This window comes from Hoplias malabaricus, chromosome 3 (genome assembly GCF_029633855.1).
Source record: "Hoplias malabaricus isolate fHopMal1 chromosome 3, fHopMal1.hap1, whole genome shotgun sequence".
Lineage (NCBI taxonomy): Eukaryota > Metazoa > Chordata > Actinopteri > Characiformes > Erythrinidae > Hoplias > Hoplias malabaricus.
In genome coordinates, this window is record NC_089802.1 from 29,994,502 (window position 1) to 30,010,855 (window position 16,354).

Consider the following 16,354-nt stretch of genomic DNA (forward strand, 5'->3'; position numbering starts at 1 on the left):
ATAAAACAAGTAATCTATGTTTGTGTTGCTTTACACCCCTCATTATCATATGTAGGGCAGCATGGGGGTGCAGCAGGTAGGTGTCGCAGTCGCACAGCTCCAGGGACCTGGAGGTTGTGGGTTTGAGTCCCGTTCTGGGGGACTGTCTGTGAAGAGTTTGGTGTGTTCTCCCTGTGTCTGCGTGGGTTTCCTCCAGGTGACTTTCTGTGAAGAGTGTGGTGTGTTCTCCCTGTTTCTGCGTGGGTTTCCTCCGGGTGCTCCAGTTTCCTCCCATGCTCCAAAAACACATGTTGGTAGGTGGACTGGCGACTTAAAAGTGTCTGTAGGTGTGAATGTGTGTGTGTTGCCCTGAGAAGGACTGGCGCCCCCTCCAGGGTGTGTTTCTGCCATGTGCCCAATGATTCCGGGAAGGCTCCGGACCCACCGCGACCCTGAACTGGATAAGCGGTTACAGATAATGATAAAAAATATATAAAAAATATGTATACAAATATATAAATGAATTTGCACATTAACAAAAATAGTAAAAAAAAATACATGAATGAATAAATTGAAAAATACACAAATTCAGAAATAAAAGGAAATATGTACAAAATAAATAAAAAATGTATATTATTTAGTTGTTTTAATATATTTATTGATTTATTGATATGTGTATTTTTTTTAGTTCTTTTTTGGCCGATCTGGTCTAGTTCCAACTCGTTTTGTTGAAATGTAGCAGTGTGCACAAGCATAGTGAGACACCTAGGCCACGACTCAGGTTGAGGGGTCAGTTTCTGGCCACTCGGGGATGCCCCCTGGACGCATTTACAAGTTGTTCCTGTTTGTCAAAAAAGAAAAGAAGACGAATACGAGTGATGCTTGATATTCCTGGAGGCTGAAGCTGTGTTGAGGGTCTTGGGGGAGCAGATGTGTGTGTGTGTGTGTGTGTGTGTGTGTGTGTGTGTGTTCGGTGTGTGTGTGTGTGTGTGTGTGTTCGGTGTGTGTGTGTGTGTGTATGTGTGTGTGTGTGTGTGTGTGTGTGAAGATGCCACAGGCTAAGTGGGCTAGAAATGTGAAGAATGCTAATTTGAGTGAAGGTGCCTCCTCCATGCTGTGGTTTCTCCAGCTGACTCAAACTTGCCTCGAGGAACTGGGACAGATGTTTTATCTCTCGCTCTCTGTCCCAATACACTCTCTCTCTCTCTCTCTCTCTCTCTCTCTCTCTCTCTCTTTCTCTCTCTCTCTCTCTCTCTCTCTCTCTCTCTCTCTCTCTCTCTCTCTCTCTCTCTCTCTCTCTCTCTCTTTCCCTCACTTTCACCTGAGTGAATTGCACCTCCTCTCTACACTTCACCTACTCATTCAGTCACTTGCACTGTTTATCTTCTTCCATCTCGGGTTACCTCCATCCGTCAGAGCTCCTGTCAGGGCTTTAAACTGTAAAGACATTCTGGAGGAAAGACATGAATGGAGGAGATGTTGGTGATTGATAGAAGACCCAGTGCAGTAAACCTGTGTCTTCTACGCCCTTGGTACTGTACAATACATAACTGTGAGGCCTTGCTAGAAGTGGATAAAGTATTGTGTTAGTGGCCTGTGAGAGAAAGTACAAGCCAGAGGATTCTAGTGAAATGGTCATTGAGTGAAGATACCTCCCAAACAACAGGTAGATGTGGGCCGCATCTGAATATACACCGCACCGGTGGCTGCGCTGGCCATGGAACAGGTCGCAAACCAAAAGTAGCCCAAAACATGATTTCTGGCTGACCCGTGGCCCTGATTTGAGGTTTATTAGGGAGTAGTCTGTGTTCCAGACCAGGGCCAGAATAATGTTGCTACCTTGGCTATTGGTAACTGAGTGGTGACCATCTTGGGTGAGTGCTATTGTCTTCTCCAGATCCAAGTTTCCAGATGCTTGGTTTACATAGCATAGTGGGTACCAGCAAAACATTTCATACAGCTAACTATGGTTCTATGCTATAAACTCTATAAATTAGATTTTAGGGATAGAATCCAACACTGCATTTTAGCCCCTAGCACGGTAATATGAGTGTAAACACTCATTCTAAATATCCAAACACAGATCCAATATTTTCCCAGTGGCTAACATTGAACAAGTGCCTGAAGTTTATTAATAAATCATAGAAGTTCTGTTTTTGTATGCTTATGAGGACTGAAAATGTAGCTTTATTTTTGTTTTAACTCTTGTGAAATAAAGACAGGATGTTCACGTAATGAGTTTCCCGAAATGGTGCATGAACGTGGGTCTGGAGAAGTGAACTGCCTCTGATCAAACAATACCGCTGCCAAAGACACGTCCAGGGAGAGCACAACAGCTATTACATGGATCCAATGGAGCAAAGATTCCCATGACTTTTCTTCACTTCTCATAGTTCCTTGCCAACCAGGTTAAAGCCTGATGCTTCTGAGGGCAGTCTGAAGACCTCACAGCAGAGACATTTGCTTTAGGGCTAGGAAAAGTCCCTCATACTTTGGACATGAACCACATAGTGAATTGTTGTTTTGTTTTTATATATATATATTTTTTTTTGGGGGGGGGAGGGTGGATTGCAGGAGGAATACACACAGACGCCCTGTTGTCTGCACTCCATCTGATAGTCCAGATTCATGTTTTTGGTTGCATGTCACAAAAGCACAGGAGTAATCTATCTGAAGGAACAATCACAGCAGCTTTTATTGTAGCTATGGGCCACTAATTCTCTTCTTAAGCTTAAGTCAATAATTATCGCCAGGCTGCGACGGAGAGATCAGATGTGTTGAGTTTTTGGAGCTTACCTAGATGAAGAATCTGCAGAGGTCATAGTGTTAGAGCTGCATTCCTGTTCTCTGTTCATTTTGGACACAGAGTGGCTGTGTGATTGAAAGTGCTCAGCTCCGAAAAATCCCATTTAATGGGTGTAGGAATTGTACTGCAAGGGGTAATAGAAACAAAAGAACATTATCTAGAGCATTTTCACCTGTGGGGAACCTTCAGGGCCTTCATTCTAAGTGTTAAATAGTAGCACTTTTAATTCATTGTTAAGTTGGTTGTAAATGAAATTAATCCAGCTGGAACTATTGGAACGATTCCTCTGTGCCGTGTAGGTAGATACAGCTATATGAGCTTCTTCATTGGTCAGGAGTTGGTCAAGTCAACAGTGATCCTGTGGTGAGAAACTAACTAGTAATGAATCAGGTATAGGATATATCATGACTAAAAGTATGGTCAGCAAACAAGCATTTATTCCATATACTTAGCAAGACATTCAGGTAATAAAGAGACTTTTTTTAATGTGAGGTCCCTCAGGTTTAAACATGTTTAGCCATTTGACAAAAGAAAGAATAATGTACAGTGGGAGTTTTGGAGAAATGCTGGAGAAAGAGGGCTCATCTGGAAGAAACACCTTGTACAGACCTGCATGCGCCATGCTAGGCCAGGCTAGCTTTGATGCACTGCGCATTTATAGTTATAGTGGGTGTGTGTTAAATTATTAAATAGGATATGTTTACCTTCCAGCTATGAAGTTTTGAATGTTGGAAAAAAGAACCAAAAAAAAAAAAGCTCTATATTAATGCTAACGTTTATGCTAGCATACATTTGGGATTGTAGTAGTTTGCTATGATAATGGTAATTCACTTGGACATTTTTGGATCTTTTCTATGGCTAAATGTGGACAATTGGACCTTGTGTAATTTTATAATTATATTATCACAGAATAGAATATACATTTTTTGGATGGCTACATGAAATGATGACGCTACACAACTCCAGGGTCCTAGGGTTGTGGGTACAAACCCTACATTGGGTCACTGTTGGTGCGGAGTGTGGTGTGTTCTCTATGTGTGAGGGTTTCCTCCATGTACTGTGGTTTTTCCACAATTAAAAAAAACAAAAAAACATATACAATACATGTTGCTAGGTGGATTGGATCTGCAAAATTATCCATATGTGTGACACTGTATGTGACTGTGTGTTTTTAATTACTACTGCTAGACTTAAATTAAGTTTAAGTCTAGCAGTAGTAAATATTTCAAAAGTTCAGATGTGCAAAGTAGCAGAAAAACCAATGCAAATGATAAGCCTTTATGAATAACTTTGAGGATCCCTCAGAATCCCTGAGTTTGGTAACTATAGCAATATAATTATCTATGAAAAAAATAAGGAACTAAAGACATGTATTTGTTGTAACTCAGGGAGAACAGTAGGTTTACAAGGCCTTGGCCCAGATAGCAGACACATTTTGGACAAATCTGCCTCATGTCTGGCCAGTGTTGTGTGGTCCTGATATTGGCCAAATGTCATGAGCCAGACTTGACTAGTACATATTGTGTGGGCCAGATGTGGGCCAAAAGTTGACATCTGGCCCATGTAAGGTGGATCTGTGGCTGAGCTGTGGTAGCCTGACCCATCCTGAATCAACACCATAATTCCAGGACAAATGTGAGCCATAAGAGAATTGCAGCTGTGCCGCATTTGAACCAAATATCCTTTGCTATCTGCAGACCTCTCCCCTGTAGTTCCAGCCTATGGTATTAATATATTCTTTCTACATCTTTTTCTGCAGGTGACTGTGTTCTCAGCTAAAGAGTTCTGCAAGTCCGGTCAGTACACAGCCAGTGGGGAGTGCTGTCAGCAGTGTGTGCCTGGGGAGGGCATGGTAGAACCTTGTGGAGAAACGCAGACAGTGTGCGAGCCATGCCACGACAGTGAGTACACACACAGACACTCAAACACCCACACACACACTTGTGTAATCGCCAACAGTGGTGAACCTGGCACAGCATAATGAAGTGGATGCCTTATTTAAAATGCCATTTCCTCAGTGTTATGGCTTTCTCTGTCTCTTTTTAAAGGAGTGAGAGTGTTCCCTTTAGGGAACAGTGGGCAGCCAAAAGTAATTAGCAGCTAAAGAGGAAAAGCTTTTGGCAAATGAGATTTGACAAACAGCTGCTGGGGGTGCAGAGAGACATGCTGTAATGTTCTTGGCCATTTTCCTGCTGTAATGAACTTTAGAACAGTTAAAAAGTGCTGGTGTCTGAGAGTCCTTTTCCATGGTTGGGTCACATGCTTGTACAGAGGGAAGGGGTTAAAAGGTGAGCCCGTCAGCAGATGGGATAGCTCTGCCGATGTTGGTGTCTCCTCCGTGTCTGGGATCCCAGACTGACCAAGCTGAAGGAGATGCAGGGCAAGCCTGAGAATGCTAAAAAGGGAAAGCTCACTGCTTGGCTCAGAAAAAAAAATAATGGGATCTGAAAACAAGGGACAACTAAGAACATGAAGAGAGCCACCAATACTTTGTCCTCAATGTCCTCCATTTCCTGTGACTAAAATACTGCTGTTTTCATAAAACATGTTAGTTTTCAACAGCTAAATTTAGTACAGAATCTAAGGCACTTTTAAGTACGGACAAAAATGTAGCACTATCCTAGTAATTATAGACCGAGTTGACTAAGGGCATGTTCACACTTGGCAGGTATGGTCTGTTTTAACATTGTTGGTCAAACCCTTTCTGTGTGGATCTTTTAAGGAAAACTTGACTTGGACTCACAACTTAGAGAGTTGGGAGTCAGTTGGGACTTCTATAGATGCATGGTGTTGTTATTGTTTAACAGAATTCACTGTTGCAAAAGAATCAGGATTAAGAGGAATATATTTTAAAACATGTTTTATTATTCAAATATAGTCAATGAAATGTTTTGAGCGACACAAAGTTGTCTTCAGATAAGCATTCCCATTTCTGCAGGAGCCCTTGAGGCCCTTGTGCAGGGAGGAAATCAACAAGCACAAATATTTTTCCTGGTTTAAATTTGCTGATAGGGGAGTTCTGGCGTGTGCACATTCACACTGCGCAGAGTGAAATAAAACAAAATAATAAGCGTCCTGTGTGTTACAATGATACCTATCGCATTGTAACAGGTTTTATTTATTGTTGGAGGCACCATGTTAGCTTTTCAGTGAGCACAAGCGATTATTCAGAGCCTTCTTTCTATATCAAATACACAAATGAACCATATCATTTTAATAACAGGGAACAGAAGATACAATGGCAGATACTCTGGCTAATGTGGAAAGTGGTTAATGAGCTAACAACAGAGTTAAATTATCAGATGCTTATGAGGACTCTAGAGAACTCTTAAGTTTCTGGACCTAGCTAACATTAGTTAGAGTTGTTAGCCTAATCAGTGTCAAAAGCTGCTCTGGCTATTAATCTTTTTTAACAATGCTGAATAAGGTAAAACAGGTGTTAAGGCACTTACCTTATGTTTTATTGGAGCAAAGTATTATACATTTACATACAAACAAGATTTAAATCATCTTATCCTTTCCAGTTAGCTTTAGATATGATTGTTATAACTTCTGTTTATATCTTTTAATTTACTATCAAATGTATCTGTTTCTACACCAAGAAAACCCAAATTAACATGGCGTAGTGCATCATTTTCAGCCAAGTCTGCACCAAGGGACCTGAAATACAAGCATGAACACACTCCAAATCGGATTGTCTGAAATATAAACATGCCTTCCTTAATTATAAAAATACAGCAAATACACGGTTGAAGTTGATCTGGTTAACACGGGACCTGCCCCTCCCCTGTCAATCAACCCCAACCCTGCACATACCTGTCTCATCACTCCCAACACCGTCCCTCACCTTTAAACCATTAAACAACAACCAGCCTCCAATCGCCCAAAGGTAAAGAGCAGCAACTGGTACAAAGAAAAGACCAAAGATCAATGTGTTACACAAGGACAACTGGTGATTAATGGACAGACGGAAAATGGAAAGTTGACGTTGGATCATTTGTAAGGAATCCTTGCAGCATGTAATTACTGTTTACCTTCCAGTTATTTTACAATTGCACATGTCCATGCACACGCACATTCTCAGAAAACATGTCACTGGGATGGTTCCTTTCAAGTCAGTGGAGAGGGGACCCTCAAAGTACTCTACCGTATTCCATTGCTGTTGTAGATGTGTTAAGTTCCCTTGGTTTCATATACTCTGTACAATTCCAGGATTTAGGGTTATGGAATATACACCTTTCAGTGTAAACCTTCACCACAAACACCACAAACGAAATATACACGTATAGTCCCTTCTTTCTGACCGTGTTGTTTCAATATTGAAGGGAAATGTGTTCTTGTTTACAGCAAACCTACAAAGCCACACTTCCACGGTGCTTAGCAGAACCTGTTAAGCTTTTAAAACAGGTATGTGCCCTTTCTGACTCCCTTGCCCGGAGCCAAAATACTGAAATGACATGTTATACACAGGAGTCCCTCCCCTGCTCTGGTCCCGTCTCCCACCTGTCATCCTGTCCCTGCCCAGGCATTCAGCCGAACATGCATGTCCTCATACAGCACAGATCTTTACCATAAACCTCCACTCAAGCTTTCATTTATCTTTACTGTCGTTTTCATGGCCTTGATCTTAATCTCAAATAGCTTTTATTCTGTTTAAGGCTATTAGCTAACGATGTAGCAGATAGCAGTGCTGGCTGTTGGGGTACACAACTATATTTGGTGTATGTTTAGTGTACTTTCCCTTTGTTAGTTTAATGCTCAGAGTCCACACTGTCCTCTTGGCTCTTTTTCTCCCCACCATCACTCAGCACAATGCTAGCTAACAAGAACGCTTTTTTGCTGAGGTAACAGCTAACGTACTGTTAGCAGTGTTGAGTGGTTAGTGCTCTCTTCCTGGTGTGTTGACCAGTCTAATCTAATCGTCATAGCAATATCTGAAAGAAATACTGTGGTTGCTCAGAAAGATAGGTAGCATTAGCAGTGGAACTATCTATGATTACACTGATGGAAAGACTTCACTGGATTGTTAGCATGTGTACTTTTGGAAATGGAGCCTAATGAAAAGCTGGCTACCTTAAATGAGCACACATATACATGTGGACATCCCTAGTTTGGCTGCAGACCGGCAGGCGGCAAAAACAAAAACAACTCCTGACCGCAGAGTGGTTTTAATGGAACTTAAAATGTTTGTGGGATTAGCGGATTCCTTCAGACTCCTGGAAACCTTTTAGATTGTGTAGCACCAAACAACACAACACGCAAAGTCAGGTTAGATTTGTTTTCTAGAGAGGAAGCGTAAACAGGTTAATCTCGGTTTTAGCTTGTGGTCGTGGATTAAGTGGGTCCTAGGAGCAGGACATAAGGAGCTAGTCCTTCTTAGGAAGAGTGTTAGCGAGCTTATGTACCAGATTGGCTTCCCTTTTATGGACACTGGAAAAACAGAAGCCTCTGGCTGAATGTTACCTCTGCTCTTCTGTAATGTACCCCCCCGCCACCCCCACACACCACCACCACCATCACACACCACACACACACATAACGAACACACATACATCGCTGCAGCCTCATTGAAATAATGTCCTCAAATGCATTATTGATGATTTGCATTATGATAATGGCCCAGAGAGGACAGGAGGGGGATAGAGAGAGAGTGAGGCGGTGAAAAGAGGATGGTTTTCATCCATCTGCAGGAAATGCTCCAGCACTTCAGTCCCCCCAAACTACCCCCACCCAACCAGTGAGCCCCAGCCCAGGCCATTTTACCCCCTCATCAATAAGTCCATTAGCAGCAGCAGTACACGACACTCTGGGGAATGGGAGAAGCCCTAATCAGAGATAGGAGGAGGAGGAGGAGGATGATGTTGAAGATGATGAGGATAAGGATGAGAAGACATGTCCGGCAGCTGGTCAATCAAATATGATAAGGACCGTTCACCAGCTTTACTGTGGGGATCAGATGGCAGCCCCTCGATCATTATTGATGTCAGGTTCTGAAGTTAGAGGATTAGTTCTGGATCACAAGCTGCCGTCCAACGCATCCCAAAGGGACTGGATAGAGATCCAGCAATCCAGAAAATACACTTCCACATCTCCAGGGTCCAAAGTTGTGGGGCTGTATACCTGTATTTCTGACACTAAACATTGGCCATGGTGACTCTGTGGTCATGTGCAGCTGCTCCAGAGCATCCCATTGTATCCTCAGTACATTTCTATGGCAATTTTAGAAGAGATACAAACATGTTTTATTTTTATATAATTGAGTTATTATGATCTAATTTCTGAAATAGACGTCTCTAGTGCCATTCTGTTTATCTCCCTGGATTTTCATAGTCACAGAGCATCCACTGTCACAAGGAAAGCTCTTTTTAATATATCTATTTAATCCAATCAGATTTTGAAGTCATCACATGCTTCAAACTGCTGATGGTCTCACTTGATTTGGAAAGAGATAAACAGCATTCAGATCAGCCCAGGGCTCGAGTTATTAATAACAATGGAATGATATATATATATATATATATATATATGATTGCTCCATCGGTAAACGTGGAGATGATGTTTGAACACTGACCAAATTGGTAGAGGCAGGGTAAATCATTTGAGGCAAATGTCTAACTGTTATTTTTGTCTTCAATATTTCAATCAAGAAGCTATTATTTTCATAAATTAATCTCCCAACCTTTTATTTCCTCTAGATACCCAGCACATTCTTTTTCCTCAGGCTTGGGACTTTTTGAGATCTGCGTTATTGGGTTTATCTTCCCATCTTCAGACGTTTCATAAGATCATTAAATAATGTGCTCGTAGCACAATGCTCTTGGGATTTAAAAACTGCACTCTTTAAAAAAAAACAATTTATCTTTGAGACCCACTCTATAACAGTGATATATTTTTATCAGTCACCTTGTGACAGGGGTCTAGAAAGTGTAGACAGAGCCCATGGAAATACTTCCGCGAGCAGACTACTGCTAACATAACATGGGAACAGAAACAGAAGTTTGAGAAGTGACCCGATGTTTAGATGCTAACTAAGATGGTGCATGACCAGTCAAAGACGAAAGAAGAATGGCAATGAGGAGAAATTAGATATACATCTGATTTAGTGGTTAACGAAAGAGGAAGAGTCAAAATTTTGAAAACGTTGGGGTTTAGGAGTTCATCAGAGTGCACATCCAACATTTCCTTTGATATCTAAGGTATCAATTATACATTAAGAAAAATAGGGGATCAATTATAAAAACTTTCAGGGCAACAGTGGTCTAAAGAGTGTAGGACTTGAACGGTTCAAATTTGATCCCATGGATCAGCAGGAAAAATGGAGGCGGGGGACTGAAGGAACGGCACTTTCTCCTCCTTATACTTCAACATATGAGGTGCGCTTGAGCAAAGCACCAAACCCCCAACTTCTCCCCTGGTGCTGTGGCTGTGTGCCTACTGATTCATGTGTGTGTGTGTTTTTTTTTTTTTCTTGGGACTTGTCTTCCTTGTGGAGACAGAGGGTTTCAGTTTGATTTATGGTCAAAGGCAACAGACCAGTTATGGACCAGTTAAAGGCAACATGATTCTGGTTTGTTGTTCTCACAGCAAAATATCCATATCTCCATATTTTTTTAAGGTGGAAGGCTTTGTTTGTGTAATAAATGGACCTCAGTGTAATTTTAGTTAAAATTTAACTTGTCTGTACATTTTTGTTCACTGTTTGAATTACCACAGAAACTCCTTTGGAACGTGAGCTGTTTAGTTTTGCAGCATTTTTAGTCTGCGTTTACTTTCATGCAGTTATCAGCCTCATTTGGTGTCAGTTCATTAAGTAGTGTAATTTTATCAGCAAAAATAATTCAATTTTAGCCACATATGGAGCAGGAATAAAGTAACATCCTCGTCTCTTTTGATGCTTTTCAACCTTCAGAGATGTCACCAACGTTCAAGCATCCATGTGCTGTTTTTCTCTGTCATGGCTCAGTCTGTGATACAGTGAGAAAAAGCCTGAGCCATTTTGGACTGAGACACATTGGATGTGTTTGAAAATGAGAACAAGGAACTTTGCCTGGGCAGCTGGTCTGGAGCATCCCGTTTCATTCCACATTTCTGTGGAGATTACACAAGCTGTGTGTGCCCTGTTAAATAGTTCTATAAGCAATGGGCGGAGCTTATATTAGTTGAACTGACTAGTTATAAGGAGTGTTGTTTGGACTTGTAGTGTATTAGCAAAAGTGAAGTCTAACATCAGGACTTTCGAGGAGTGTGAGAACAATATGTGCATTTCATAGCCCACATAAAATAAACCATAACATTGAATTGATTTGACATGGTGAAATGTTTGATTGTAAATGCTCTCTCTCTTGCTCTCTCTCTCTCTGTCCAGGTGAGACGTTCTCAGAGAACTTCAGCCACACAGAGCAGTGTATGCCATGTACGAAGTGCGATGGTCTCCTGCGTATGGAAACCCCCTGTACGGACTCTAACAACGCCGTGTGTGTGTGTGATTACGGCTACTTCTCAGGGACGGTGTCAGACCAATGTGAGCCGTGTACAGTGTGTCCGGCTGGTCAGGGAGTTCTGCTGCGCTGTGACCATGACCGCGACACTGTGTGTGAGGAGTGTTTGGACGACACCTACTCGGACCAGGAGAGCGCCTTTGACCCCTGCCTGCCCTGCACCGTGTGTGAGGAGCAGGAGGAGCTCAAACACTGTACATCCAGCAAAGACACCGTCTGTGCAGAAGGGGCAGGTACAGGTAGAGTGCACACTCCTCACTAACACCTTACACCTTTGGCTGGAACACTGTACAGTGTCAGAGGGAATGTTGCAGGTTGTACACATGGTGTAATCTGGTTACTTTTAATGCTGTGTGGAATACTGCGTCCAATCAAAAAACTGCCTATTTCATCCTCATTTGGGATATTGCGACCTGTTACTCAGAAAACTGTACCCCATCAGTTATGTTATTTTGGTTAGAATATTAATTTGTTTGTTCGTTCATTCTTTCATTCGTTCGTTCACTTGTTAATCTTCTGTAGGCACTTCATCCTTTTCAGGCTGGATGCTCCATGTGAGTGTGCAGGTGTGTGAGTGTGTGAGTGACTGGGTGAGTGTGTGAAACTGTCCAGAGGTGTGAGTGACTGGGTGAGTGTGTGAAACTGTCCAGAGTGTGAGTGACTGGGTGAGTGTGTGAAACTGTCCAGAGTGTGAGAAACTGTCCACAGGTGTGAGTGTGTGAGTGAATGGGTGAGTGTGTGACACTGTCCACAGGTGTGAGTGTGTGAGTGACTGGGTGAGTGTGTGAAACTGTACAGAGTGTGAGTGACTGGGAGAATGTGTGACACTGTCCACAGGTGTGAGTGTGTGAGTGACTGGGTGAGTGTGTGAAACTGTCCACAGGTGTGAATGTGTGACTGAGTGAGTGTATTTGTTAATTTGTTTGTTCGTTCATTCATTCATTCGTTCGTTCACTTGTTAATCTTCTGTAGGCACTTCATCCTTTTCAGGCTGGATGCTCCATGTGTGTGTGCAGGTGTGTGAGTGTGTAAGTGACTGGGTGAGTGTGTGAAACTGTCCAGAGGTGTGAGTGACTGGGTGAATGTGAGTGACTGGGTGAGTGTGTGAAACTGTCCAGAGTGTGAGAAACTGTCCACAGGTGTGAGTGTGTGAGTGAATGGGTGAGTGTGTGACACTGTCCACAGGTGTGAGTGTGTGAGTGACTGGGTGAGTGTGTGAAACTGTACAGAGTGTGAGAGACTGGGAGAATGTGTGACACTGTCCACAGGTGTGAGCGTGTGAGTGACTGGGTGAGTGTGTGAAACTGTCCACAGGTGTGAATGTGTGACTGAGTGAGTGTGTGAAACTGTCCACAGGTGTGAGTGTGAGTGACTTGGTGAGTGTGTGAACCTTTTCCACAGATGTGAGTGTGTGACTGGGTGAGTGTGTGAAACTGTCCACAGGTGTGAATGTGTGTGACTGGGTGAGTGAGTGAAACTGTCCACAGGTGTGAATGTGTGACTGAGTGAGTGTGTGAAACTTTCCACAGGTGTGAGTGTGAGTGACTGGGTGAGTGTGTGAACCTGTTCACAGGTGTGAATGTGTGTGACTGGGTGAGTGAGTGAAACTGTCCACAGGTGTGAGTGTGTGAACCTTTTCCACAGATGTGAGTGTGTGACTGGGTGAGTGTGTGAACCTGTTCACAGGTGTGAATGTGTGTTACTGGGTGAGTGAGTGAAACTGTCCACAGGTGTGAGTGTGTGAGTAACTGGGTGAGTGTGTGAACATTTTACACAGGTGTGTGTGTGTGTGACTGGATGAGTGTGTGAAACTGTCCACAGGTGTGAGTGTGTGACTGGGTGAGTGTGTGAAACTGTCCAGAGTGTGAGTGACTGGGTGAGTGTGTGAGTGACTGGGTGAGTGTGAGAAACTGTCCACAGGTGTGAGTGTGTGAGTGACTGGGTGAGTGTGTGAAACTGTCCAGAGTGTGAGTGACTGGGTGAATGTGAGTGACTGGGTGAGTGTGAGAAACTGTCCACAGGTGTGAGTGTGTGAGTGACTGGGTGAGTGTGTGAAACTGTCCAGAGTGTGAGTGACTGGGTGAATGTGAGTGGCTGGGAGAATGTGTGACACTGTCCACAGGTTTGAGTGTGTGAGTGACTGGGTGAGTGTGTGAAACTGTCCACAGGTGTGAGTGTGTGACTGGGTGAGTGTGTGAACCTGTCCACAGGTGTGAATGTGTGTGACTGGGTGAATGGGTGAAACTGTCCACAGGTGTGAGTGTGTGAGTGACTAGGTGAGTGTGTGAAACTGTCCACAGGTGTGAGTGACTGGGTGAGTGCGTGAACCGTTTCCACAGGTGTGAGTGTGTGAGTGACTGGGTGAGTGTGTGAAACTGTCCACAGGTGTGAGTGTGTGAGTGACTGGGTGAGTGTTTGAACATCTTACATAGGTGTGAGTGTGTGACTGGGTGTGTGTGAAACTGTCCACAGGTGTGAATGTGTGTGACTGGGTGAATGTGTGACACTGTCCACAGGTGTGAGTGTGTGAGTGACTGGGTGAGTGTGTGAAACTGTCCACAGGTGTGAATGTGTGACTGAGTGAGTGTGTGAAACTGTCCACAGGTGTGAGTGTGAGTGACTTGGTGAGTGTGTGAACCTTTTCCACAGATGTGAGTGTGTGACTGGGTGAGTGTGTGAAATTGTCCACAGGTGTGAATGTGTGTGAGTGTGTGACTGGGTGTGTGTGAAACTGTCCACAGGTGTAAATGTGTGTGACTGGGTGAATGGGTGAAACTGTCCACAGAAGTGAGTGTGTGAGTGACTAGGTGAGTGTGTGAACATTTTACACAGGTGTGAGTGTGTGACTGAATGACTGTGTGAAACTGTCCACAGGTGTGAGTGTGTGACTGGGTGAGTGTGTGAAACTGTCCACAGGTGTGAATGTGTGTGACTGGGTGAGTGTGCGAAACTGTCCACAGGTGTGAGTGTGTGAGTGGCTTGGAGTGTGTGAACCTTTTCCACAGGTGTGAGTGACTGGGTGAGTGTGTGAATCTTTTCCACAGGTGTGAGTGACTGGGTGAGTGTGTGAATCTTTTCCACAGGTATGAGTGACTGGGTGAGTGTGTGAACCTTTTCCACAGGTGTGGGTGACTGGGTGAGTGTGTGAACCTTTTCCACAGGTGTGAGTGACTGGGTGAGTGTGTGAACCTTTTCCACAGGTGTGGGTGACTGGGTGAGTGGGTGAACCTTTTCCACAGGTGTGGGTGACTGGGTGAGTGTGTGAACCTTTTCCACAGGTGTAAGTGACTGGGTGAGTGTGTGATGCCCTGTGATGGTGTGGTGCTCTCTCCAGGATTTCCTCCCTTGCGCTCAATGACTCTGGGTAGCTTCCAGACCTACAGTGATCATGATCAGGATGAAGTGGTTAAAGCAGTTAAATGAATGAGTGTATTTGTTCTTACTTTGTCCTACTCTTCAGATTTGATTTATAAGAAGGGCATGTTTTCTATTGGGTCAAGCTTTACGGCCTCTGATTGGTGGATATAGTGCTGCTGTTTTCATTGGCCACTTTATGAGCTCCAACTCCCCTATTGATCCAGGATGTTAACATCCACTAGTGGGGACTTTTATTGCTCATTTTTCGCTGCACAATTTATCAGCCCCCTTTCTGCCCCATTCGTCAGTGGTCAGTTTCTATCCATCTCTAAGTGAAGAGCAAGAAACACAACTGATGAAACAAGACTGTAGCTGTTCTTACACAGTCAGAAATCTCATAAACTCAGTGAGTAAAAGGCACACATTGTTGTTCCCCAGATGAACTGCTCTTTAACTCTGAGTACAGTTTCCAAGAATGTTGACCCAACTTCCTGACACTGCACATCATTGTGCCGACTGGACGGTTCCCCAGCACTCTAACGGTCATGGGTTAAGGAGGTCAATCTTGACGGCATCCCCCCAATTGGAGCCCCACACTTGGCTTTTTCATGGACCCCTCCCTGTATATCTGGGCCAGGCTGGCAGAGGTCATCTTAACATCTCGTATGAATGTGGTTGGTATTTTAGACATGGAGCCTGTGGGCAACTGGACACGAGAGTCGGGGGTTCCTCTTGATTCAGGTCACTTTTTACCGCATGCTTTCTAAAAACAAACACCATTGTGAAGACGAGTCAGCAATGAGGCACTGAAAAACCAGATGAGGACTCGATTGTTTAAGAGTTGGCAGTTCTAAATGTCTTGTGGTGCTCCTGACCATGGGAGATGCATTACAGAGCATATTGCAGGGTGTGTTTCAGTCAAAAAAGAAAAAGTGGAATCAATACAGAGCTGTGAATCTAAATTCTAGCATTTGTTAGCAATGTTAGCATCGTTGTTCCAGACATAAACTAAAGAAGCTGAATTGGTATAGAGGTTGGTGTATTAATTCCAGCTCCATGTGACTGTCTGTGAGGAGTGTGGTGTGTTCTCCCTCTGTCCGCGTGGGTTTCCTCCGGGTGACTGTCTGTGAGGAGTGTGGTGTGTTCTCCCTGTGTCTGCATGGGTTTCCTCCGGGTGACTGTCTGTGAGGAGTGTGGTGTGTTCTCCCTCTGTCCGTGTGGGTTTCCTCCGGGTGACTGTCTGTGAAGAGTGTGGTGTGTTCTCCCTCTGTCCGCGTGGGTTTCCTCCAGGTGACTGTCTGTGAGGAGTGTGGTGTGTTCTCCCTGTGTCTGCATGGGTTTCCTCCGGGTGACTGTCTGTGAGGAGTGTGGTGTGTTCTCCCTCTGTCCGTGTGGGTTTCCTCCGGGTGACTGTCTGTGAAGAGTGTGGTGTGTTCTCCCTCTGTCCGCGTGGGTTTCCTCCGGGTGACTGTCTGTGAGGAGTGTGGTGTGTTCTCCCTGTGTCTGCATGGGTTTCCTCCGGGTCACTGTCTGTGAGGAGTGTGGTGTGTTCTCCCTCTGTCCACGTGGGTTTCCTCCGGGTAACTGTCTGTGAGGAGTGTGGTGTGTTCTCCCTGTGTCTGCGTGGGTTTCCTCTGGGTGACTGTGAGGAGTGTGGTGTGTTCTCCCTGTGTCTGCGAGGGTATCCTTCGGGTGACTGTCTGTGAGGAGTGTG

The 16,354-nt window shown here is 44.0% G+C and overlaps 1 protein-coding gene across 2 annotated transcripts in view; it reads left to right on the forward strand.

The window, feature by feature from the left end:
- ngfrb (nerve growth factor receptor b) overlaps positions 1-16,354 on the forward strand; it is a 42,294-nt gene that overhangs the window by 9,977 nt on the left and 15,963 nt on the right. The window contains exons 2-3 of one of the 2 annotated variants that reach the window (XM_066666559.1): positions 4,545-4,686; positions 11,151-11,522. In XM_066666559.1, coding sequence (XP_066522656.1) covers positions 4,545-4,686; positions 11,151-11,522 — 514 coding nt within the window. The remainder of the gene's footprint in view (positions 1-4,544; positions 4,687-11,150; positions 11,523-16,354) is intronic. The other variant, XM_066666560.1, reaches the window with a different exon arrangement.